We start from the raw sequence: 27,809 nt of genomic DNA, 5'->3' as shown, positions 1-27,809 counted from the left end.
TCACTTTGATTCCATGTACTGACTATACTTGTTTTATTTATTTATTTATCAGCTTCCATGGGACTATGTGAGCCCATGCTGCTTTCTCATGGAATGAAAGAGTACTTAGCTTATTGAATGCTGATAAGAATATTTATAGACAAAAAATTAAAGAATTAATAACACGAGTCAAAATTGTGAATTTATACGAATGAATACCATTACAGAAAAAAGTTCTGAGCTACTGCTAAGAATTCCTGTACAGAACAGCAAGAGTGTGTCACAAAAACACTTGGATTTGAATACCTGGAGATCATCACCTATTTCTCTTAGTTATGCTGGAAGCCTATAGAAATGAGACCTGTTGAGTAGCGTACACCTTTCCGTACAGTGCTTCTGAAGGTGTTATCCAAGTGTGTACCGTTTCTGCGTCTAGCGTTGACTGATCGAATGAATGTTGCAGTCGATATTGTCAACAACAAATTCCATAAAGCAGTATACGTACATGAACAGCAGAGTTAGAATTCCGATACGCCTGAACAACGGCTTACGCGAAGTTCGCGAACTGACACCGCGTATCAGCCTGACAGTACTTTTGTGGGCGAAGAATATTCTCCGTGAATGCTCAGAGTTGCCGCAACATACACCGACAGACCAAAGCGACGTGACCACAGCCTACTGCGTCGTTGTATGCTGCCTCGAGACCTTGCTGGTAAGTGATGCGGTAACAAAATGTAAACGGATCAAACACGGACGGGGAATCAGCCTAGCCAAAACATGGGCTGCAAATGGGGAAATCCTTTGAGTTAAGCGTCTTTAACAAATGGCGGATTATTATTACGCGGAGACTGTGAATGAATATCTCGAAAATGGCGAAACTGGTCGAATGTTCAAGTGCTACTGTCGTGAGCATCTACGCAAAGAGGTAGGACAGTGAAACTACCACTAGGAGCTAAATGATTGGAAGTCCACGACTCTTCACAGAATATGGGGTTCGGAGACTTGTCTGCTCTGTAAATTATGATAGACAGTGATCTGTGGCAGCTCTGCCGAAAGAGCACAGTGCTGGTCCACGCACAAGTGTTTCGGAACTCACCACTCATCGTGCATTGTTGAACATGGAGCTCCACAGCAGACCACCCCAACGTGTTCACATGTTGACCAAACGACATCGACCATTACGATTTCAGTGGGGATGGGACCATCGGAATTCGACCGTCGATCACCGGAAACGGGTCAGCTCTTTGGGTGAATCACATTTTTGCTTCACTAGGTCGACGGTCGTCTCCACAAACGCCGTCATCGAGGTGAAAGGCGGCTCGAAACGTGCAGAGCGCCACGGACGCATGTTTTTGGGAGCAGTATTATGCTATGGAAGACATTATCCAGCGTTTCATGGGGCCTGTGGTAGTAATCGAAGACACAACGACAACTGCGAGCCACCTGCATCCCTTCATGTTTGGCCGGCCGAAGTGGCCGTGCGGTTAAAGGCGCTGCAGTCTGGAACCGCAAGACCGCTACGGTCGCAGGTTCGCATCCTGCTTCGGGCATGGATGTTTGTGATGTCCTTAGGTTAGTTAGGTTTAACTAGTTCTAAGTTCTAGGGGACTAATGACCTCAGCAGTTGAGTCCCATAGTGCTCAGAGCCATTTGAACCATTTGAACCCTTCACGTTTGATGTCTTCCGCGAGGGCGACTTCATCTTTCAGTAGTATGATTGTCCGTGTCTCGGAACCAGAACCGTCATACAGTGATTTGAGGAACATTATAGTGAATTCACATTGATGTCTCGGCGACCAAATTTGCCTTATGTAAATCCCATCTGGGTCGCTATTGGGCGCCATCACTGCGTACGCAGATGAGGGGCACGTAATTTAAGTGAATTACAAGGCCAGTCAACAGACGTCTAATGCCACACACCTCCAAAAACCTACCACAAACTTTCTAATCCATGGTAGACAGAATCAGTTATGTATTTCGTTCCAAACAAGCTATTAAGCAGGTCGTCATAATGTTTTGGTTCATTAACGTATAACAGCATACGAGATAATAGACTGAATGTAAACAATATAAGAAGCCTTCGCCTTTTTGTGTGACAGACAGTGGTGATCACCAGCCTGACAGAGGTCTGGTATCTTCACCAGTGAAGATATCAGCATTCAGTTCATGCATAATGGGCACCTCAAAAGTAACTGTACACATTTCGTGAGTGTAATGCATGCATCAAAATAAGACTAAAACGTTAAATAACATTTTGTCTGAAATTGCTTTATTTCCGAGTTATGATGCATAATATGATTTGTGGTAGGCATTACATAGTTGTTGTTGAGAACATCCTGGAAATAGTAAATGAAGATCCGACCATAAGTACCCGCCTTATAAGTGCCACCGTAGCGGTTCCTCAGCAGTACCGCCATTTTCACCAGCAGACAGGAGCTCACACCTGACGTCAGAATTTCAGTCAGTGGTTACTCGAGCGCCATGCTGCTGATCCACTGTTCGGTCGTCGGGTATCGTCTACAGATGAGAGCCTCTTTACCGTGCGGGTAGCGTGAATGGTCATAACACGCACGTGTGGACGTTTGAGATTTCTAGTAAGAGGATATAAACGTAATTTGGCAGTGAACATTTGGTGCGATGTAGCGGACAATCAGTTACTCGGACCACATATTATTCCTCAGCATGCGGCGGAGCGGATTGGTCTCTCATTATCCTTTAAACACCCAGTCCAGCTACCTGGATAGGTTTCAGGTTGTCTGACCCTTGACTCTGCGATGGTAGATACTGCAAAAGCAGCTTTGACGAAACTTTGACTACATACTTAAGACACGAAGGCCACGTAACTCCAGTCCACGAGCAGTGACTGAAAGTTAAAGTATCGAGCGTTTGGAATATTTGCATGACTCATTTAAAACAAAGTCTAAAATTTCCTTTAAGTTGGTTTATTGTCTTTAAAACTCGGAAAATGGCTATCAAGTCCGTATTTAATATCTCAGCATCAATTAAGAAATGTCATTGACTGTCTCTGTTACAAGTTCATACTCGATAGCAGCCAGAAGATATTTAGTCCGACTGGATATTTTGAACGTCCTAAACAGTCACTGATCCATGACCACTTGCGAGCTAACACATTCAGTCGTTCAGTAGATTCGTGTAAAGAAGTGCTTGCCATAATGTCTCGTAATCTGCCCGAAACACGCCACGCGGAGTTTTTGTACGATATGAAATGTTCACACGCGAATATCTCCTATAATAACCCACACACAGAGCGCAAACTTTCACAAAATACTCAGTACTGCAGTCGCTTTCGTCACCGTCACGAGAACCGATCAAACACGCGAATTTCTTAATTTTGATACAAATCTGATCAGCGCGGTAGGTATTTACCAGAAGAAGGCTCCCGAGCGAGCATCTCGACTCACAGATCAGAGGCACCAAGCCCTACTCAAACGCGCGGGAAGTGCTGAATTCCTACTGGCTAGTATGTTAAGCAACCAGTCATATCATCTCGGGCACTTCTATACTCGCGGTATTCTAACGTCAGCCAATCAGATTACCATACGTAATCTAGACTAGGAATCTCGTAATTCCGAAACTAAATAAAATTCAAAGAAATCAGAATGCGATTCCTTTCCATAAAATAAATTACTGGTAAATTTAATACCCAACGCCCCTTCTGGCTGCCTTTTAGAAAATCAAGCTCCCTCGGACATAAGTCACAAATTCCACAATTACACAACAACTTTCTGATGCAGACATTTACATAGTTTTAATAAAATATCACATCCTCACTTTATGAATATCCTCCATTCACTCTCTCAGTCCCTCCAAAACACCCATACAACCAAAACACTATGAAATAACAATAATTTTTCAAAGTCAGAAATCTATGGTAATGAAACTAAAGAAAATTCCAGAAAATTAGATTATTATATGCACCTGTCCTCTTGGTTGTGGTTTCAATTGATACTATAGATGAATTCATTACAGTCCTTCACGCTATTTCTCAACGCCAGCACGCTTATTAAGTGTTATTGATTTGAAATTTTAACCGTATGGTTGTGTTATCAATAGAATTTGGTATGCTAAGTATGAAAAAGATCGATTAATGTTTAATAGTGTTTCTTCAGATTCATAGAGAGTATATTTGGCGTCTTGTACTCACTGGCCCAGTAGCCAGCGTCAGCTGTGACAGCATGAGAACAAAAATCCGTCCTTCTCCCGGCTCCACGACAAGCTACGCTTTCAATGCAAGATGACAACTTATAATAATTTGCCTGAATGGCAGAGTGCATCGAAAGCTTTTGGAACAAGAATTGGGTCGTATGCTTCATGATGTCCCACTCGCTACACGAACCAACTCGTGGTTCACTCACAACGGTGCCCCCGCACATTTCAGTCGGGAGGCAAAATCTCAATACTGCTTATTCCGATTAGTGGACAGGTCTTACGGGAGCAGTTGCTTCGCCCGCCAGCTCTTCGGATCTTAACCGCCTTGGCTTCTACCTTTGGCACCATCTCAAGGAGCTCGTGTGTGATGTTGCAATTGAGAATGTGGCACAACGGCAGCAGCGAACTGTAAATTATTGTGCAACTGTGCAGAAAGAGATGAACGGAGCGTGCAACATTTCGAGAGAGGTAAGACGTCGACCACGTCACTGTCTTCGTCGACATGGGCACCATTTTGAACTTGTACGGTACGTAGTCGTATTGAATTTGTGGCTTTCTGAGAAGAATTAATTTTGTTTTGCTTTTTATGGGGCACTTGTGATCCCTGTTCTGTTGCATATCTTGGAAAAAAATCAGTTTCAGACAAAATTTTGTTTAATATTTTACTCTTATTTTGGTTCATACATTACACTCGCGAAATGGATACAGTTATTTTTTAATCACCCTGTACATTGACTGTGATATGGAGTCGGTGCAGAAGTTCGTATCGTTTTAAAAATACCATGATTTTATTTTATTAGAACAAAATGCACTACATTACGTTACAAAACAACACACAGTAACAGGACGTACTACTCAGTGATTTAATTACCAGCTTTGTAAACGACCAGCTGCCAGTTTTCAAGTAGGACTCTGTGCTTCTCCTGAAGTTGTTGCTTTGAGTTGAGGGAATCTGTAAGCCTGTTCTTAAGAGAAACTTCAAAATGGAACGCTAGTCCCTAATTGGTGTTATTCACATATTTTTATGGGTGTCACTGAACACGTGTTGTACTTGTGTAACCAATAAATACAAATGGTGGACAATGGTCGTGTAATTGCATTCCATAATTTGTGCCAATTCCTGAGATGTTTGGCGAGGATTATTGCGAAGCAACTGATTTAGGTGGTTTTCATCACAAAGAGAAGGTGTCCCAGAAAGTGGTTCATCATACGAATCGAATTTTCATTCTTGGAAACGAGAAAACTAAATCTGTGACATTTTCTCAGCAAATATTTCTCTTCCGTAGATATCACAAATTCTTCTCGTGGCCTCTATAGTAATAGATCCACGATTAAACTCGAAGAGTAAAATGTGTCGGGATTGTTTATTTTCCTCTACTTGACGCTCTATATTGATGAGCCTTGAAAATGGCCAATAACATGCAAACCACTGTTTCCAATAATCAAACGCCAAATTGAAGAAATACAAATGACTAACGAAAAATGAAGCCTTCGTAATACAGTGTTGTCAGTGCAATGAAGAATGACACGGACTTACGCAATGAGCCAATACTTCAAAACAAAAAATTCCATCTACCGTCAGTCCTAAGACTGACTATTTGATTGGCTTGGGACAGTAAAATTTCGCTTCTGCAAGAGGTCCGCGTCGCACACAGTATGCACTGCACTTTGTTACAGTTAAGCATTAATCATTCTCTTGTCAGTAGCACTTGTGACATCTGCAAAAATATAAATTTTTGAGTCATCTGTTGTGTTTAGTGGCAGATCAGTGCACCAACGTACCCAGAACAGGACCCTGTGACACTTTCACTTTACACGGCCGCAGTCAAGATCAAACATGTTCTCTGTTGACACTGGAGGACAGACTTCACACTTCACTTCACTAACACTCTGTCGCTAATGCCCATCCCCTATACCAGATAACGTAACTGAAAGACATAGTTTATGTTCCCCCTCAAAGTCTTACTTACGACCACGTCAAGGTGTAATATATCAAAACATTTTCGAAGTAGTGCTACTGCTTTACAGTGAGGTGACAGAAATCATTGGATGCCTCTTAACAAAGTGTCAGATCTCCTTTTGCCCGGCGTAGGGCAAAAATTCGACGTGGCACGGACTCAAAAAGTCGTAAGTCGTCTGCAGAAGTATTGAGCCATGCTTCTCTATAGCTGTCCGTAATTGCGAAAGTGGTGATGGCGAAGGATTTTGTGCACGAACTGCCCTCTCGATTATGTCCCATAAACGTTCGATTGGATTCGTGTAGGGCGATGTGTATGGCCAGATCATTCGCTAGAATTGTCCGGATTGTTCTTGAAACCATCCGTAAACAATATTGTGGCCCTGTGGCATGGCGGATTGTTATCTATAAAAATTCCATTTTTGTTTCGGACCATAAAGTCCATGAATGACTGCAAATGGTCTCCAAGTTGTCGAACACAACTATTTCCAGTCAATGATCGATTCAGTTGGACCATAGAACCCATTCCATTCCTTATAAACACAGCCTACACCATTATTGGCCACTAACATGTTGTCCAGTGCTTTGTTGACAACTTGGATCCATGGGTTCGTGGGATCTGCGCCACACTCAAACACTATCATCAGTTCTTACCAGCTGAAAACTGGAGTCATCTGACTAGAACACGCTTTTCCAGTCGTGTAGGGTCCTCCAACCGATATGGTCACGACCCCAAGAGAGGCGCTGTATGTCATGTCGTGCTGTTAGGAAAGTCACTCGCGCCGGTCGTCCTCTTCGAAAACCCATTCACACCAAATGTCGCACACCTGTCCTAGCGTATAGGTTCCTCGTACGTTCCACATTGATTTCTGAGGTTATTACACGTACTGTTGCTTATCTGTTAGCACTTACAACTCTACGCAAACGCCGCTGCTCTCGGTCGTTAAGCGAAGGCCGTCGGCCACTGCGTTGTCCGTGGTTAGAGATATTGCCTGAAATTTGGTATTCTCGGCACACTATTGACACTGTGGCTCTCGTAATATTGATTCCCTAACGATTTCCAGAATGTAATGTATGATGCGTCTAGCTCCAAGTAGCATTTCGTGTTCGAAGTCTTTTGATTCCAGTCGTGCTGCCACAATCACGTCGGAAACATTTTCACATGGATCAGATGAGTACTAATAACAGCTCCGCCAACGCAATGCCCTTTTATACTTTGTGTACGTGATACTACCGCCATCTGTAGGTCTGCATATTGTTCTCCCATGACTTTTTGTCATCTCAGAGTGTAGCTTTCATGACTGACGTATTAAGTGTGTTTATCAACTCTGCAACCTTTATACGCCCCCTCTGCTTGTAAATGAATTGTCATTTGATCTTACTGGGCGGAGAACTTGAGAATAGAGAAATTCTAATCTAATGTGCTCAGTGTCGTCATCAAAATAGAGGGCATTTTACAGGTAATGTAGTTTCGGAAGTCATTGACATAAACATTAAAGGGGAAGTGCTCAAAAACAGGACTCTCTGTGGCATTCCTCTCTGCATTTTTATTGAACCACCGAGGCCAGTATTATAATTATCGTTACTACTAGGGTGCAGCAAAGTGGATATGGATTCCTCAGTTTCCTATTTCTCCACAGGACACACCAACTGGCAGCTGACTCTGATGCTGGTGCTCACCTCGGCTGGGCTTGTGGGCTGCGCTCTGTCAGCCTGGTGGTTCTCCCCGTCCAACTGCCGCCGTCCACCTGGTAAGAGAGACGTCTGCCTCTGACGATAGCGTAGTGTAAAGAACGATATTTACGCATGCCTCTGTGTATCAAAAACGACGAATCGGCTCTTTGAATCTGGTTGAAACTGCAGGTCCTTCCTTTCGATCACCTGTCTGATATGCTGCGCAATCTCATGACTCATGATGAAGCTTCACAAACAGTGTAATACCATGAACACAGAACGACCATCACTGCTCGTCAGTGAGAAAGACAGAAAAGGTTACTATGATGATTTTTTCACCATACAAAAGAAGAACTGAGACTATTAATGTGCAATGTATCACTTCATTTTTGTCGTCATATTCGTTATTTATAGTGCCGATCTTATAAACAATGTGATAAAATATACTATGTTAACTGATGGTGGAGGGGGTTGAAAGGAAAAGGAAGAAATTACTGATGTCAGCTGCAACAGCGCTTTATGTGGAATCAGCAGTAACGAGCGAAAGTGTGTGGCGGACCAAGAGTCGAATTATCACGTGCATATTAGGCAGCTGCGTTAACCACTGCCCCATCTGGACACAATGTTTACCGCAATTGCACTGATTATCTCGGGACATCTCCCGGCCGACCCACACTCCCACCACGCTCCACCTATGCGCAGCCCCCTCCATGCTCGCTACTTTGAGATTCCCATAGGAGGTCGAACGTAATTGTGGATCCGCACTGATGGTGGTGAATTCATTGCCCATCGAGGTAAATCAATTAGATGAATCGTGTCTGTTCTTTCAGACATGTCCAAAATTAATTCATGTTGGTGGGCCATGAATCTTCAACCTTCAGTGCAGATACACAATTACGTTCGACATCCTGTAGAAATCTCAAAGTAGTGAACATGGAGGACATGGACAGGGGCTGCATATAGGTGGCACACGATGGGAGTGTGGATTGGCCAGGAGGCATGCCAAGATAGTTCGTGCAGCTGCAATATACATTGTGTCTGAATGACACAGTGGTTAATGCAGATGTCTAGTAAACAGGAGATACGACGTTTGAGTCCTGAAACTACACACTCGTTGCCACTAATTCCGCTGTGTACTAAGTCAGTTGGGAGTTCAGGCCTTGTGGTGAACACACTGGATGGCTGTACTGCATGGAATTGTTCAAATAAAGACTTATGTCCAAGTCCTTTTCCCACAAATCCTTAGATGGAGGTGGCAGTCGTGTGACTGAGGTTAGTCCAAGGGTCCTTTCTATCGCGCCATTTTCTTAGCTTAGTAGAGATATACGAATTGACCTTTGTTTACCACCAAAATTCAAACTTGGTGGCAGTTCATAGGAAGAAGTGGCGGTCGGGTGACATAGGTTAGCCCAAGTGGTCTATCTTCCCGTGGGGTTTTCTTAGGTTAGTAGAGATAACTGTGGTGTGATGCATTATCCTGTTGGAATTTGAACTTCCTGCAATTTTTTCTGAGAGAGGGGGGCATGGCACTCTCCCACCAAAATTCAAACTTCCCACAAAAATCCACCATCTTGAATGACGTCATGGCCGTCATCTTGGATGACATCATGCGCTGTTGTCAAGTGTACACGCCGCTATCTTGGATGACGTCATCGCCGCCATCTTGGATACATCTGGCAACAACACAGAGTGCGCTTGTACCGCCCTTGCCCCAATACAGGTGGTTCCTACGCCAACAGCTATTGTTGCCTGATAGTAAGTGATGTGTGTACTAAGTTCGGTTGAAATCGTTCCAGTGGCTTAGAAGATGTGCGAAACACACACACACACATACAAACATACACACAATCACAAACACATATATATACATGGATTATCAGAAACGTTGGTATCTGTGGCATGTTTAAGGTTGTAGTTGAGGGGAAGGAAGTTGGAGAGGGCAGAGATACAGTAATCTCCTCTGTAGGAATCAAAATCGGCTCTGAATACAACTATTGTGTGAAACATAGCTTGCTCTGTTCGTCCATGAGACCCAGAAAGCAGTAGATAACTGCACTCAGGTAGAGTCTGTGTTCCTTGAATTCCAGAAGGCCAGCTGTGTGATTGGAGTGAAGAGTTTCTTGCAAACAGAAAACGGCATGTGACTCTGAACAGAGAGAAGTCTCCAGACGTGAAAACAATTTCGTGAGTGTACGAATGGAGTGTTGCAGGGCCATTACTTTTCTCAATGAACACCGTGATTCTCCCCTGCCCACTCCAATTTACTTTATATGTATCACATCTGCAGATTCCACATTTCGTCTGCTCTTCCAGACATGTCCTAAAGAACAGAAAATATGCATTCACATTATAAAATATACGGCTGAAAAAAGCTGTTGCTACAAAACACTGCACCGGCCGGTGTGGCCAAGTGGTTCTAGGCGCTACAGTCTGGAACCGCGCGACCGCTACGGTCGCAGGTTCGAATCCTGTCTCAGGCATGGATGTGTGTGACGTCCTTAGGTTAGTTAGGTTTAAGTAGTTCTAAGTTCTATGGGACTCATGACCTCAGACGTTAAGTCCCATAGTGCTCAGAGCCATTTTTACAAAACACTGCCTCCACATAAAAATTAAAAGTCCATAGTATGGGTACTTACATACATTCGATACAAATATACAGTTAACATTCCAGGCTAGTCCAACCACATCGCTGTTAAAAAGTCTGACACTCTGTGACGTTACCAACAACTGCGGGAAAAAAGTGTTAGCCCCAAGACATCAATTAAGAAAGGAGAGTACAGCATTTGTAATGTGTGATCCCCCCTGACTGTTTATATCTAAGTTTATATTTCGTGGCTAATAACATCAAGAAGCCACAGTTGGTTCAGATACTTAACTACATTTTCAGTAGGCGATATGTTAACACCAAAAACAACCCACAAATGGAAAGATATATCTGCTAGCACAAAGAGGTCGTCAGAATTTTGGACAATTAGTGTTCATGCATTGTCGCTCGGTGATATATAGGTTTATAACTAACATATTGTCGTTAACGTCCCGATTGTGCTACGCAGTTCGCACCTACTTCATTCTGGTATAGTGAGGCTGTGCCGGGACGCGACAAGCAATATAATAAAAAGGACAGAGACGAAATTAAAAAACGATAGCGGTAGATGAATAATAATGTGGCACACAATGACAACATGCAGTTTTGAATCCAAGCACTACAAGACTCCGTTTATTCAAAGGAACATAGAATGAACAGATTTCAAAGAGAAAAAAAACCGCGACACTTATGTTTATACCTAACTTCAGTGCTACAGTTACGCTTATCTTTCTTGTCATTTTGGAATCGATAATAGTCTTATGAGGATGCAGCAGCTGTAGCGATAATGTATCTTCATATTGCGAATTTGAAAGGAAAATGTAGGTATATTACTTATAAACAAAATTCTTTTCTTCAGAAATGAAAAATACTGCTATATACTTTTTATTGTAATAGCTTGGATACATTTTCTGCAATGTTTAGTTACTTACTAGGTATTTAGGTACAGTTTGCCAAGCCTGGCCGGCCGCGGGGGTCTAGCGGTTCTAGGCGCTCAGTCCGGAACCGCGCGACTGCTTCGGTCGCAGGTTCGAATCCTGCCTCGGGCATGGATGTGTGTGATGTCCTTAGGTTAGTTAGGTTTAAGTAGTTCTAAGTTCTAGGGGACTGATGACCACAGATGTTAAGTCCCATAGTGCTCAGAGCCAAGCCTGAAAATGATGTAATATTACTAATCAGTAATCATATGCAAATTACATTTCGTACCAAAATTTAAGATTTCTTTTGACTGCAGACTGTTAAGGCAAGAGTGCACACATGCCAAACAATATTCAACTGTAATGCTAACACAGGCCGCATAGCTCACTATTTTCACATAACTAAACTCCGTACGGCTTCAGTCCCGTTAGGAGACATAGTTTTAAGTGATGCCTCTTTACAGCTCCTTTGGTTTTCGTTTTACTTGTCTTGAGGGCTATAAAGTGAAAGATCGGTAAGTTAGATACAGGGGTAGGTAACACCTGCTTGTCTTTTCAACATATCTCTTACTCTTTCGTTCGACGTAAGACTATTTAAATCAAATTCAGTAGGAATTACATATATTGTGGAATTACATATTTCTACAACGTTCTACTTCTAGGAAACTTGTTTACCATACATATTTAATTAAATGACAAATACTATTGCATGCATTTTGTTTCTCTTCTAAATACGGGACATGTATGTCCCGAATGAATGTCTCGAAACACCAGGACACTCATGTGAAAACCACGATTGTCCCAACAAAACCGGGACGTCTGGTCAGCCTAAGGAAACACACAAATGAAATCACATTAAAATGACTAGAACTGCTTTCCAAGTCTTTATTATACGTCAGTGCTTATATGGGTGTGGGAGGAGACAATGAGTGATTTCATAGGCAGCTAGATGGTGGCGGCGACAAACTCGGAGTAGATCTGTCGGTGGCAAATGTTAATATTCTCTTCTCAGGTGCATGGTCAGCTTGGCGGTAATATCATTCTTCCGTCGACTTCATTCAAGTACAGGCTGATCGAAAGCAACTGGTCTTATATCGACCGAAGTTCGTGTGAATACGAGGATAACATTTCAGATGCATCATGCAGTTATTGATTTCACGTACACAGTTTTAAAACAATGCAAAATTCACTACAAAATGAAGTTATAGTTCGTCCGTTTTGCCAAACGCGTTAGATTCGCGAATTCACAGTCTTGCGAATAACTTTCAAATGTATAAAATTGCTTAACTTTTTTTTTAATTTGTAGGCTTACACACTACTTAATTTAACGTAAACTAACTTACGCTAATGACAACACACACACCCATGCCTGAGGGAGGACTCGAACCTCCGAAGGGGGAGCCGCGCGAACCGTGTCAAGGCAACAGTCTTTACGACTGTTAGTGTATTAATGCACGTGAAACATCGTTAAATTACAAATGGAAAATCTTAGAAGTTGACCGTAAATTTTCCTGAAGTCCCTCGCTCGAGCATAAAAAATGGTTCAAATGGCTCTAAGCACTATGGGATTTAACTGCTGTGGTCATCAGTCTCCTAGAACTTAGAACTACTTAAACCTAACTAACCTAAGGACATCACACACATCCATACCCGATGCAGGATTCGAACCTGCGACGGTAGCGGTCGCGCGGTTCCAGACTGTAGCGCATAGAACCGCTCGGCCACTTCGGCCGGCCGCTCGAGCATCACAGTATGATACAGGGTGACAGTTATTGAACTATACGGAAAAAGTAAATTAGTTACAAACTACGGCTTGCACACACTTTATTCAACATGTAAACGTCACTACAGATATGTGGATTTAGGTTATGAAATGTTCGATGTGCCTGCAATCCTTGGCGATGTGACGCAGACGACAGCGAAATTCTGCATGACCCGCTGAGTGTCAGAACATCGGTGCTGTCGATGACCGCCTGAATGTCTGTTTTAAGCTCAGCAATGATTTTGGTGTTATTGCTGTACATCTTGTCTTTAATATAGCCCAATAAAAACGAGTCGCATGTGTTCAGATCCGGAGAAAACGGCGGCCAATCGAGGCCTATGCCACTGGCCTCTGGGTACCCCAGAGCCAGATTGCGATCCCCGAAGTGCTCCTCCAGGACATCAAACACTCTCCTGCTTCGATGAGGTCGAGTTCCGTCTTGCATGATCCACATCTTGTCGAAATCAGGGTCACTTTGGATAATGGGCATGAAATCATCTTCCAAAACCTTCATGTATCGTTCGGTAGTCACTGTGCCATCAAGGAATATCGCACCGATTATTCCGTGACTGGCCATTGCACACTGCACAGTCACCTGCTGAGAGTGAAGAGACTTTTCGATCTCGGAATGCGGATTCTCAGTCCCTCAAACGCGCCAATTTTGGTTATTGACGAACCCAACCAACTTCGTCGCTAAATCAAACCTACTAATTCCCAACATGCCCCGCGGCCAACCATGCAGTTTCAACGTCATAACACAAGCAGTTCAGAAGTTATGACGATTTTTTTTATATAGTTCAATAACTGTCACTCTCTATTAAGGGCTGACGGAGCTTCGGCTTCGATAAATCTGTCCACCAACCGAACAGCGAAGAGTTCAAAAATGGTTCAAATGGCTCTGAGCACTATGGGACTTAACATCTGTGGTCATCAGTCCCCTAGAACTTAGAACTACTTAAACCTAACTAAGCTAAGGACATCACACACATCCATGCCCAAGGCAGGATTCGAACCTGCGACCGTAGCAGTCGCGCGGTTCCGGACTGAGCGCCTAGAACCGCGAGACCACCGCGGCTGGCCAGCGAAGAGTAACGCACAACGGAGCGGAGGCAAGTTTCCCACACGGCACCAATCACACATCCAGCACGCCATCCGTGAGGTGAGAGACTGTCAGAGACATTAAGCAACCATTGTGTCCGAAACAGTTTTGCAGGTCGCTGTACAAAGTTTAAAGTGGCCACCGCAGCACAGTGGTCAGAAAAGGAAACAGGGATGACATCAACCGCGAGAATTCTACTACATAAACAATCAGATAAATAAAACTTGTCGATGTGGTTGCAAGAGATGGAGTTAAGAAACTTGTATCTAACCAAGGTGGGATATTTCTGCTCCCACACATCACGCAAACACATCGAAAGACAAACATTATAATGTCGGGACTGATCTGCTAGGAGATAAGACACAATTACTATCGCCACCTAATGTCAGACACCGAGGACTCTTGCACAAAAGACAGACAACCTCCTCTCTGTAAAACAGCGAACGCGCCACTGCAGACCCAAACCAGACAGTGCATGTGAAACAACCAAGAGCAGGTAAAAGGACACACCGTATCGCTCCACCAGAATCAAGTACATCAATACCGACGGTGAGTATACCCCCACACCCGTCGCATATTCAGGAGCCACATTAAAAACAGTCTGAAATCCAGCGAGAGCAAAACTGGTGAATAAAACTTCTTGTAAAACAAGAATTATAAACTGACGTAACGAAGCCAAACCTAAACCTGGTTCAATTCCATTAACATTTAGGGTAATAAAAGTGTAAGTTTAAGTCTGTTGATCAGAATGAGAAACATGTGAAAACGGCAACAAAAAAAAGAGAACTTATTCGACCTCTCGACCGTCACAATCCGTCGCTCTATCCATCAACGGGTCTGCGGGAGGTAGGCCTCTGCCATGTCCTGCCTTTATGTTTCCATTTTCTCCTTGCAACAGCGTGATCCGGCTGGAACCGTTGTTTGTGCCGACCTGTGGTAAGCTACCCTCCGCCGCTGGTGAGATGGGAGGATCGTTCACTGTGTCCAATTCAATCACTGCCAACCCTGAATCGGAAGCTGTGTGGACAGGAGGAGGCCCCAGCCAAAGTAACCAACCCATGTTAACAAGTCAATCAGATGACAGACCGGGCGTTACCGCAGACAGATCTTGTAAAAAAAAAACGACTTCTCTACGAGCAAGGAAATAGTCACCATCGGGAGCACAAACCAATGGAGCAACAGGGTGCTGAGGGTCAACTGGTGAAACGAACAAAACAGGCGACAAGCGTATCGACATCAAGTGTTCCAAACTCTGGAGTGTTTCAGAGGAAACATCCGTGGAAATCGAAGAAGCAAATCTCGGCTCAGTAGTCTTGACTCCATCCGTACCATCCAGAGAATCAGCAGGTTACGAGGTTAAAGGGAGGGGATGGGAGGGGGTGGGGGGTGGGGGGGGGGGGTGGCAGGACAGGGGAAACGATATCAGCAACGTGTGCGGCGCCTCTTATTTTGGAACTCTTGAGCATCAGAACCCGTCTTTGGTCGTAGCGGCGGAAAATCAGCTGTAGTTATATTCAAATCCGTCTGGTGGGCGTTAATAGCAAAAGATTGTCCAGCTCTTGATTCAGTTTCATTGGAGATGAGGTCCGCCACAATTACCTTGAGCCGCTGTTCAAGAGAATATCGCAAAATAAAACCCTACTCGGACAGCTAGTACGAAAACGACCACTCTCGCACAGAAAGCATGTCCACACCTATTCTCTATATGTAACCTAACCACATACTCGTAAATGAGATGGGATGTTCTGTTTCACCTGCATTTCTACAAAACGAACCCCCTGTGACACTGAAGTCAGTGCTAGCTGGACCCTAGTTTTTGACCTCACTATACTTAAGCAAAACTTCTTTGAGGTATAGACATGTTGAACACACGCACATTCTTATGTTATTGTCAGCGTTCGCAAGGAGGACTGTACTGAGTCATCTATGTGACAGAAAGGAACCTGAGAACCAGGTTTAAGTAGTAAGTTTTCGACCGGTAAGGAATTCACAAATGTAACAAAGAAATCACGAAGTTCAGTGTCAAAATACGCTGTGTGTACCGGAACCGAAGTCAAACCAAGAGCATCTAGCACCCAGTCGTGGATTTCCAGAGAACTGTGTTGCACATGACAGGTCGACTTATCAAACGAAAAACGCACCATACCTTTACGTGGAATAGACATGGACGCCATGAAAACAATATAAACGAACAATGCTATTACCGAGAGCACACTTGAGCAGAAAGACGAATTCAACGTGCCGGCCGAGGTGGCCGAGCGGTTCTGGAAACGCGCGACCCCTACGGTCGCAGGTTCGAATCCTGCCTCGGGCATGGATGTGTGTGATGTCCTTAGGTTAGTTAGATTTAAGTAGTTCTAAGTTCTAGGGGACTGATGACCTCAGATGTTAAAGTCCCATAGTGCTCAGACCCATTTGAGCCAATTCAACGTAGAGTATATACTCACGAAGCGCAAATCCTCACGTAAATATCACACTTACAATACTCTTAGCGATGTCACAGAGGGGAAGTAAACAAAGTCCTACCAATAACACGCCGCAAGCGGAATTGATACCACTGAGCTATAAATGCATTATGCTACAGCTGACGACATTTAGACGCCTCTTACCACTCTTGACTCCACATACCAAAATGAAGTGCCTTTACTAAGTCTGCAGTGCTACGAATGACACGGTGCAGTTTTCTTTGTGTTTTTAGATTGCGCGTCCTTATGCTTAAGAGTCAGAAAGGTGTTAATGTTACTACCACACTCACAGTTATATGTATTCTTTACTTTTTTGAGCAGATCTGCTCAACCCGTAATGCAGTTACCTTCGCTGTAACATTGTCCGTAATTCAAATTTCAGCCACAGCCATTTTTTGTGCCGTCAAGTGTGCATCCATTGATCATTCTTTCTTGCAAATGTAACAATGTAACACTAGTTACGCAAATGCATTCACAAGTTGTTAACAGCCACTAAAAACAATACATTTTAGTAGAAAACAACGAACTAGAGCCATCCTCTCACTCCAATGAAAATTTCAAAGCAAATAGTACACCCTCCCATACTTGCATCGTTGGATATAGTGGAAGTAAATTCTCAGTATACCATTCAAAACAATATACAAATACGCACTTCTGTGTAGAAAATTTTTTCTGTGTAATAGTACCTATCACGACAACTATGTATTCTGTTACTGAGACTACAAAGCATACTCAGTGGCAAGAAGCAACAACATTCAAAGTAGAATTACATACTCATTCCTTGAGAAGATGTAAGAAAGTTGAATACCGATTCTGTCAAAAGCTACTAACATGCAGTTCTCCATTAAATGCGAGAAAGTACAAAAAATGGATGCAAACAAAAATAAAGTAGCATACGTGCGATATTCTTACAATGCAACGAAATCCAGCAGTTAATGCAGAGAATTGTAAGTGGGAAAAAATATGCGTGGGTCCACAGAAAACCGTGCAATGAGTTTATCTTTTGTTTTATACTAAACAAAAACAAATATGGGATCATTTACTCCACAAGTATTACAGATGCTAGCAAAAATGAAGCAGAATATGAGTAACATACTTACAATATAATTCAGTAAGTACAATACACACATGAAGTCATAATCAGGAACACAATGCAATGAAACCAGCCTCTTTCCGGTATGAAACGAAAACAGATATGGAGACTTTAATTTACTCAATAAGAAAACGAGTTGCTAAAGGATTGATAAGCTTACAGCGCTCCAAGGTGCCCTGTCAGCTTACCAAGGTTGTGTTACTGGAAGTTCCTATTCAAATTCCTCCCCCCCCCCCCCCCCACAGATGCTCACTCCATAGATGTCCCTGCTCTAAACTAAATGGCTCTGAGCACTATGGGACTTAAGATCTGAGGTCATCAGTCCCCTAGACTTAGAACTACTTAAACCTAACTAACCTAAGGACGTCACACACATCCATACCCGAGTCAGGATTCGAACCTGCGACCGTAGCAGCAGCGCTGCTCCAGACTGAAGCGCCTAGAGCCCCTCGGCCACAGAGGCCGGCAGTGTATGTGGCTGCCGCAGAAGTGCTGTCAGGCAGAAGTGTTACTCGTGTTCTCAACATGAAATACAAAGAAACAGACATTTGTTAAGTGTATGTTATATATAATAACGTAACACATAAACGACAAATATTTAGTGCCTACTGAACTCCAGTGAACACTGACGAGCCAGAATATTATGACCACTGCCCACTGCAAGTGTAAATGCTACTTGCTGGCGTTGTAGTAAAGTTACAGGATGAGGAAAGCATATAAGCAGAGCAGATATGAATAGGGAACCATTCTAGCAATGATACAAGCAGGAAATGGTGAAGATGACTACCGTAGGCTCATTTGACGAAGGGTAGATTTTATGATCTGATGCCTAGAAACAACCATCTCAGAAATGGCGATGCTGATCAGTTGTTCGTGTGATCTTCTCGTGAGTGTCTATGGAAAGTGGTTGAAGGATGGTGAAATGACGAGTAGGCGACAAGATGTTGGAAAAGGAAACAAGATTTGGTTTAAAGTCCTATCGATACCAAGGTCATTAGAGATGGAGCACAAGCTTGGATGGCATCAAGGATGGGAAGGGAAATCGACCATGACCTTTCACAGAAACCATCCCGGCACGTACCTGGACCAGTTTAGGGAAATCAGAGAAAATCTACATCTTCATGGCTTGTCGCGGATTTGAACCGTCATCCCCCTAAATGCGAGTCCACTATGCTAACCACTGCATCACCTCGCTCGGTACAAGGTGTTGGAGATCCAAGTGTTATCACAGAACGTAGGGTTGTTGGCTCAACTTTGCTGGAAAGCAGGATAGGTGCAATCTGTGGCACAACTGACAACAGAATACAATGTCAGTACAAGTGTTTTGGAGCACACCGTACAGTACATATTGTTGATTTTGGGGTTCCGCAGCAGATGATCGATGTGTATTCCCATGCTGACCCAACTACATCACCCATTATTGTTGTCGTTGGCATCGGATCATCGGGGCTGGATCGCTTCTATTGAGAAACACGTCACCTGATCGGGTAAATCATGTTTCTTGTTACACTATGTGAATGGCCATGTCTGGATACGCCGTGATTGAGGCCAACGGCTGCTTGAAAGATGCACAACGCCACACAGGCAAGCTTATAGGGACAATTTAAATTCTGTGAGAGACGTTCACCTGGTTTTACCTGAGATTTGTGGTAAATTTTGGAATACATCAGCATTATTGTGGACCACCTTCATCCCTTCATGCTTGATATTTTCCCCAGTGGTAATGATATTTTGCAGCACGATAAATGTGTGTGTCACGAGGCAAGAATCGTGCTATGGTGGTTTGAGGATTGTGGTAGTGAACTTAAGTTGATGTATTGGCTACCACCTTCTCTTGATCTGAACCTGATTGAACACATCTGGGATGACCAATAATGACCTCGCCGTTTAGCGCCCTAAAGCACTAATTGTCATCAGCATCTGGGATGCTAATAGACGGCAGATCCGCGTCCGCAAACCACCAGCCCACAATTTACAAGAATTGCGTGACTGCACAGAGATGTGATGCCACATCCTTCCAGTAATCTACTTTTCGAATCCATACTACACTACTGGCCATTAAAAGTGCTACACCAACAGAAAATGCAGTTGATAAACGGGTATTCATTGGATAAATATATTATACTAGAACTGACATGTGATTACATTTTCACGCAATTTGGGTGCATAGATCCTGAGAAATCAGTACGCAGAACAATCACCTCTGGCCGTAATAACGGCCTTGATACGCCTGGGCATTGAGTCAAACAGAGCTTGGATGGCGTGTACAGGTACAGCTGCCTATGCATCTTCAACACGATACCACAGTTCATCAGGAGTAGTGACTAGCGTATAGTGACGAGCCAGTTGCTCGGTCAGCATTGACCAGACGTTTTCAATTGGTGACAGATCTGGAGAATGTGCTGGCCTTCTGTATCCAGAAGGGCCGTACAGGACCTGCAAGATGCGGTCGTGCATTATCCTGCTGAAATGTAGGGTTTGGCTGGGATCGAATGAAGGGTAGAGCTACGGGTCGTAACACATCTGAAATGTAACGTCCACTGTTCAAAGTGCCGTCAATGCGAACAAGAGGTGACCGAGACGTGTAACCAGTGGCACCCCAAACCATCACGCCGGGTAATATGCCAGTATGGCGATGACGAATACACGCTTCCTATGTGCGTTCACCGCGATGTCGCCAAACACGGAAGCGACCATCATGATGCTGTAAACAGAACCTGGATTCATCCGAAAAAATGACGTTTTGCCATTCGTGCACGCAGCTTCGTCGTTGAGTACACCATCGCAGGCGCTCCTGTCTGTGATGCAGCGTCAAGGGTAACCGCAGCCATGGTCTCCGAGCTTGTAGTCCAAGTTGCTGCAAACGTCGTCGAACTGTGGCTACGAAGGCTTTCCCGGCGTAATAATTGATAATATTCTTCTCGGGTATGCAGCCGGATCATAACGTCTTCATGACACAATATTTCCGCGGTCCATCTGGCCGCCATCTTCAGGTGAGAGTGCTGGTGCACGAACTCGCCGGAACTGACTTCCTAGCGCAAGCTGCGGCCCCTATATAGGCCGCAGAAGACCCACAACGCGGGCGCGAGAAGGTGCCGTAACTGCCCTCTAGCTCAGTAAACATACCGCGCCGCCGGTGGTGGAAATAGGTGAAATCGAGATATCGCTGTCAAAAATTAAAAAAATTTTTTTATTCCGACGATCGAAACACAGACCGTTGTTTTTTGATGTCAGATAACACCGGGTCCCAAGTCTTACTTAAAAGATAGCCCTTCTCTCTATTAATAAGATTGTCAGATAAACAAATCTATATGGATTCTTTTAAAACACAGTCCCAATAGCGAGATGCAAGGGCAACCATTTGTGTCTTGTCATAGAGCATTCTGTGTCCCTCGGTGAGACAGTGCTCCGCCACTGCAGATTTCTCAGGTTGAAGCAGCCGTGTGTGCCGCTGATGCTCAACACATCGGTCCTGAATGGTCCGGATTGCCTGCCCAATATAAGCCTTCCCACAGTGGCAAGGGATCTTGTACACACCGGGCTTCCTCAAACCCAAGTCATCCTTTACAGGGCCAAGGAGCGCTCTAATCTTGGCTGGCGGACGAAAAATACTTTTGATATGGTATCTTTTCAGAATTCTTCCTGCACTGTTCGTGCAGATGGTTGTTATCTTGCAAACGTCCCCATCTGTTGGCTCAGGGGTCGAGACGTGGCTGCACGATCCGTTACAGGCATGCGGATAAGATGCCTCTCATCGCGACAGCTAGTGATACGAGGCCGTTGGGATGCAGAATGCAGAATAACTTTGACATTTACAAAGTGGATTGCATTTTTTTTTCGAAAGCGTGGGATGCAGTTCCGTATTACCCTCCTGAACCCACCGATTCCATATTCTGCTAACAGTCATCGGATCTCGACCAATGCGAGCAGCAATGTCGTGATACGATAAACCGCAATCGCGATAGGCTACAATCCGATCTTTATCAAAGTCGGAAACGTGATGGTACACATTTGTCCTCCTTAGACGAGGCATCACAACAACGCTTCACCAGGCAACGCCGGTCAACTGCTGTTTGTGTATGAGAAATCAGTTGGAAACTTTCCTCATGTCAGCACGTTGTAGGTGTCGCCAACGGCGCCAACCTTGTGTGAATGCTCTGGAAAGCTAATCATTTGCATATCACAGCATCTTCTTCCTGTCGGTTAAATTTCGCGTCTGTAGCACGTCATCTTCGTGGTGTAGCAATTTTAATGGCCAGTAGTGTATGTATAATCGCTGTATATTGCGTTCCAAAGTTTGAGCAGTACGCTACTAAGCAGGTGATCATAATGTTTAGGGTCATCAGTGTGTGTTAGTATGACAAAGTCTACTCACTTTTAAGGACTTAGGTAAGAAGCATAGCAGCGCGAAAAGTTCTCGCACTTCAACGTGTTCAACGTGTGTGTGTGTGTGTGTGTGTGTGGGAGGGAGGGGGGGGAGGGGGTTGCGCGCAGTATTGCTCAGGGTATCTGTTAAGTGAACTGATGCTACACTGTTTTCTGTTGGCAGAACTGGCTGACGACGGTTCATCGCTGTCAGCGTACGAGAACTTGACCAACTCTCTGCGAGACACGGCGTCTGTGAGCAGCGCCTCCACCGGCTCTGGCGGGCGCTGCGCGGCCTCGCAATGCGACGCGGACGGCGTCATCACCATCCGGCTGGGTGCCGACCTAGACGAGCAGCACGCCGACGCCACCTCCATTGCTTCCGCTGGCTGCCACTGTGTCCACGGCGGCGCCACTGTCGGGGCCGCTTCCGCACCGCCTCACGAGCCCTGTATTACTCTGGAGGACGCTTCCCAGTCCGAAGCCTGATGCAATCCGCTGCAGCAGACATGTATTTCCCAACGGGGAACCACCTTCCGCACCGAGTATTGGAGTAGGGGCAAAATAATTCAGGCTAATCGCAGCGAAAACCCTAAACGAACCAAATCAAAATAAACTGCACCATCACATTTTATCTGTTCGGTGACACTTTACGAGGAGCAAATGCAAGGATCTCTACCTAAACAAGATGTCCAGCGCCAGACACCCAAGCCTTCCGGCCAACCACGATATTTTTCTTTTTGCCTCCTGACAACAACCTTGGGGCCACGAGTGTAACCAGAACGCAAGACACAATTCTTTACGATTCTGTCTTCACATGCACTTACTGCACCAGATATTCCAGATTTCTGGTGTACCATAAAATTAACTGTTTCGAAACCAGTGCAAGAAACGGTCACAAACTGCAGTACGTTACAAGTAAAACTCCATTTGCAGGCAGCACGTCAGTTTTTTTATTTTATTTATTCACTCGCACGCATTTCGCCCTTTCTTAACAAGGCATTCCTAGTGTGTGTGCCCTGGAATATTATGTTGCCTTTTCGTTGTCACATATCGGTTATAGGTTGAAAAACACTTAACGAAAGGTTTTATGTAGTAAACTGAAAAGGTATTGACAGTAAAGCGTCTAATTTCTTAACTGAAAACCATACAGCTTTCCATCTTGTGAAAAAACGTTTGAAAGCCTCTACGTTTTCGTGCAATCCCTGTGGTTTCCTAATACAACATTTTAACTGTCATTTTCGGTGTCCAGCGTCTCATTTGCTTTTATGCAAGCTGCCAGCTTTCTCTTTTCTGATTGTATGTGTGTTGATCTAAGTTGGAAACATCTAACCCTTACAAGGAAGTCGCATTGTATACATCGAAACTGTCTGTTGAAGTCTCATATTACGAAACCATAGTGACTACACAAAAAAATGGAGGCTTTCAACCGTTTTACACATGAAGGACAGATGCACGGTTCCCAAATAAGAAATTAGTCGCTTTACCGTAAGTGTCCTTCCATTTTACCATATAAACCTTCCATTAACCGTTTTTTTAAATCTATGACCAAAATGGAACAACAGAAACATCATGTAATATTGCAGGACACCCACTAAAGACGCCTTGTTAAAAAAAAAAGTGAAACGCGTCTAGGCGCATGAATTAAATAAAAAATTCAAAAAATTCATATGCAGCGTCCAAAAGACTTTTTTCTTGTAAAGTACTGCAATTTACATACTGCTTCTGCGAAGTGCAAGGTTATACAAAATGATATACACGCTTTCAAGCAATTGTAAAAAGCTTTATATCGAGCCAAGATATTACACGATTGTTCAGGAAGTTTTTCATATCATATCCACAAATATTCAATCTGTGAACCGTTAGCCATACGGCACACGTTCAGTCTATAGTGCAATTCGACACATACTCGCCCCAAAGTGTCCGAATCAGTGTCAGTCACAGCTGCCCTGATACATCCTACATCCACATTGTTCGGCTGTGGAGGTGTGAAAATAGTTTCTCTGTTGTAATCGCACTTGGAAGAATGACGGTGTCAGATCGCAAGAACGCGGGGGGCCATGCAAGCAGCTGGAAATGCAAGCTCATGCACAACCGAGCCATCGTCGTGGTTGCTCAGTATCCGACAACCCGTGTATATAGTTCTGGGTGTGTGGTGAAGTAACACCCTGTTGAAAAATTAAAGTATAATTGTCCTCCTGTAATTGCGGCATGAACCACGCATAATCCTTCTTTAGTCTGGCAGCCATGTTACCGGAAATCACCGTAACAAAAAAAGTCTCAGGTTCTTCTTACCATACATATAATCATATAATTCCTTACATAAATACAAACATTTTTTACAATCACTAGATCATTTTGACTAACTCTTTATCGCCACCACAAGAAACTTGAAACGATCTCTGATAGCCTGATAAAAAAAAATCGATTCTTCTTTATTTTCACTTAACTTTCACCCTTTCATTCCGTAGTTGTGCAAAGCAGCGCCATGAGATGCCGTAAAAGTCGACAAATTTGATACTTTATTAACTGAAACTTTAAAAGTATGTATTACTCAGAAAGTGAAGTGTCCCAAATAATGCAGATGCGCGTTGACCGAACTTGATATCCTTTGCTTAGACACACCGCTGATAATAAAAATTAGAAATGAACTACAAAAGTCCTCTTTAGGAGTATACTGATATTAAGATAAGCTAATGCACGTATTTCTCAGTCCAAAACAAAGTACATTTTTTTTTCTTTTTTAAACAGGCCTACTTCATACCTGAATGTTGCCATTCAGTATCCAGGAAACAAGCACTGCAAATATGACAACGTATTTCTCTCAATAGGACATAAAATTGTCGGTTTGCTGCAGCTTATACGCCGTAAAGATACGGAACGCACCAAGTATTTCACTTACCTTTTGCTGGAATAAGACCACAAGAAAAGTTGAAAATACTTGGTCTATATGAAGAATGAATAATCGTGGTTGTAGAAGAATCGTCCAGTTAAATGTTGCAGTACTGTGTTGATCTGATAGAGCCCTGATTCAAACAGGTTTACAGTCAGTGAAATAACATTTATTGATTTTTTTTCTTTTTTTTGTTCGGCTTGGATTTGCTGAATCACACTGCCAAGTGCTTGATAGAAATATACAGAGAAATCATCATATAAATTATTTAAACAATGATTTAAATTATTTTAAAATGTCGTAATAGATTCAACACTTATAGCCAAGGAATCTTGATACATTAACTATAGCCAACAAAGAATCCAAAAAAGAAAACTAACCAGAAATTGAGAAGCATATAATTGGAGATCAGAGTGACATGAAAACACAAACAGCAGCAAATTTAATAAAAACTCGTCACTATTTCGTATAAAATAAAAAAGTGTATTTATATATTTGAGGATCTGCAAGATACAATAAAACTGCAGCACTTGTTCGAAGTTTCGCCAACTTTTGCAGTGAGCGGTTTTGTTGGGCTTGGGCGGAATTGGAGGAAAACAGCAAATGGTTTACAGATCGTTCTTCTTTCTTCTGGCAGTCGCATAAAGAGTTATACTTGATGCCTGCCCGATGCAAGTGGGAACGAGTTGAGCTATCGTTTGTGCGCAGTCATTCCACGGTAGTTACCTTCCTGCTCGCTGAAATTTTTCGAAACCTGGGGAGGTGCTGCTAATTATTGGTTACCTTTAGGGTATACTGGAAGGCGTCAGTCCTCTGTTCATTCTTCCTCGGCGATTTTCCACACCCATAACTAGAAATAGGATGATGGTGGGATGAAGTTCATTACAGGGTCCGAAACAACGGCCTCCTTCGCCACATGGTCCACCTTCTCTTTGCAAACCAGTCCTGTATGAGCTGGGGCGCATAGAAAGGAGATTAACGAGGAATAAATAAATGATACCAAGTAATATACAGATCGAGGGAAATTTTTTGGATAAACGGGGCGGATGACACAGACGACAGAAAAGTGCTGGTGTGCTAAATCTTTTTGCCAAAGCCCAGAGTTCTACATCCAAGTATGTAGAGATCACTGAGCTAATGCAACATTTACACATATTTGACAGAAATTCCTTAATATACGTTACATTCGCCGCCATTTTATCATCCCAGAATAGCCCCTGAGATAGAGATCTGCGATAATAGTGTGCAGTGCTCTATACCCTTTCTGCTAAAGTACTTGGTTACCCTCACTCGAGACTGGAAAAGGCATACGTGCAGTGGAAGCGTTATTTGGGTGTCTAGTCAGCACCAGACAGTAACTTATGTACCAGGAAGATGTTCTGCCCCTACGCTCAGCTATCAGTTAGAGGCAGTGGATGAAACCCCAGACGAATAGTAACAGTTTTCTTTCTTTGGTTAAACATTTCATATGTTGTGTGAGGAGCCGTCCTTTTTTTTGCCAGAAAGGAAATACACCACCATCTTAAAAATAGAGATTCTTGCCGTCTACACTGTTACAAGTCGTGATAATTCAAACGCAAATTGCAGTGAATGAATGCGGAAAGAAGACAAAGCCTCTGTTACAATCATTCACTTACGTCACATGCGCTGTAAGATTTTACCAGTGGAACACGCACTGATATGTCCGTCCTGAACAGTTTTTCAAGCAAAGTCTTATAGAAAAATATGTGCTATTTCACATGCTGGATCTGCCCCTCGCTGTTCACTGTTATATGACTAGTCACTGACACTTAAAAGTGCACCTCAGCAACACTAATAAGTTCAATATTCATAGATATGTCGAATTTCATCACTATTTTCGATCGATAACATTGTCTTGAGAGTATAAAATGAAAATTTATACGAATTATTAATATGCTTTAATTTTGTAACAGACTTTTATATTTTGTATAATATGAAATATTTATTTTATAAGAATTAAAATTTTGTAACAAACTGTATTCTTCAACAAGCAATAAAATGAGAAACTACAGTTCGTCTATATGGATGCCGTCCTAAAATAAGATGGGAAACCAATTTTCAATTAATTGTCACCTAAACACAATAACTTTTTGCGCTCAGGAAGCATCTCGACAGTGTGCTAATAACTGTCAGAAATTTTAACAGAAATTGAAATTTCGCCATTTCATAACTGGAAATCTGTTTGAGAATCCTGACATTGATTAAGTAATGCTGTAGTGGTCAACAACAACTAGAGCCCACCTTATGACCTTATGCAAACTTCCATCAGCTACATAAACGTAGTAAAGATGGGAAGACAACGAGAATCCGTGTTTCATCTACTCTGATTGTTTCTAAATTTAGATATTAGTAATAGCATATAGTTCTGGTTCTGTTTTTTGCAGGATGCTGTCATCAAAGTGTAACTTTTAAAAACAATCAGTGCAGTGGTCCACTAGTACTTTCTACTCTTCCCCTTGGTTAAGACGTCTCACTATTTTATACACCATAAATTGTTGCTGTGATGAGCAAAGAGCTGGGATGATATTTATATTTAAAAACGGTAACAGAAATATGCTAACTCGTTTTGTAGGTATAATTCCACAGACAGAGTCGTTAAACGTAGTAGAGCCACGTCCAGCATGGCGTAATTTTAGATCCAAAAAGCTTACATGAGAGAGGGAGAAGTTTATGAAACACCTTGTATAAATTATATATGGAAAAATAATTAATGATAGATAAAATTCTATATCAGGCAACCAGCAAAAACCTAAGGAACAGATACTGTTTAGAAAAGGTGACTCATACAAAAGCGATGTTTTTCACAGTAATTACTGCTGCTCCTTGCAGT

The 27,809-nt window shown here is 43.1% G+C and overlaps 1 protein-coding gene across 1 annotated transcript in view; it reads left to right on the top strand.

Moving 5' to 3' along the window:
* The window catches only part of LOC124776468, a 266,406-nt gene extending 239,518 nt beyond the window's left edge, over positions 1-26,888 (top strand). Inside the window, exons 6-7 of the mRNA XM_047251481.1 lie at positions 7,747-7,857; positions 22,250-26,888. Of these exons, the coding sequence (XP_047107437.1) occupies positions 7,747-7,857; positions 22,250-22,554 (416 nt within the window). The 3' untranslated portion in view covers positions 22,555-26,888. The remainder of the gene's footprint in view (positions 1-7,746; positions 7,858-22,249) is intronic.
* The last annotated feature ends 921 nt before the right edge of the window (positions 26,889-27,809 follow it).

The sequence above is a fragment of the Schistocerca piceifrons genome, chromosome 2 (genome assembly GCF_021461385.2).
Source record: "Schistocerca piceifrons isolate TAMUIC-IGC-003096 chromosome 2, iqSchPice1.1, whole genome shotgun sequence".
Classification (NCBI taxonomy): domain Eukaryota; kingdom Metazoa; phylum Arthropoda; class Insecta; order Orthoptera; family Acrididae; genus Schistocerca; species Schistocerca piceifrons.
The sequence above is the reverse complement of the archived record's forward strand: the minus strand, read 5'-3'. Positions and strand labels throughout refer to the sequence as shown.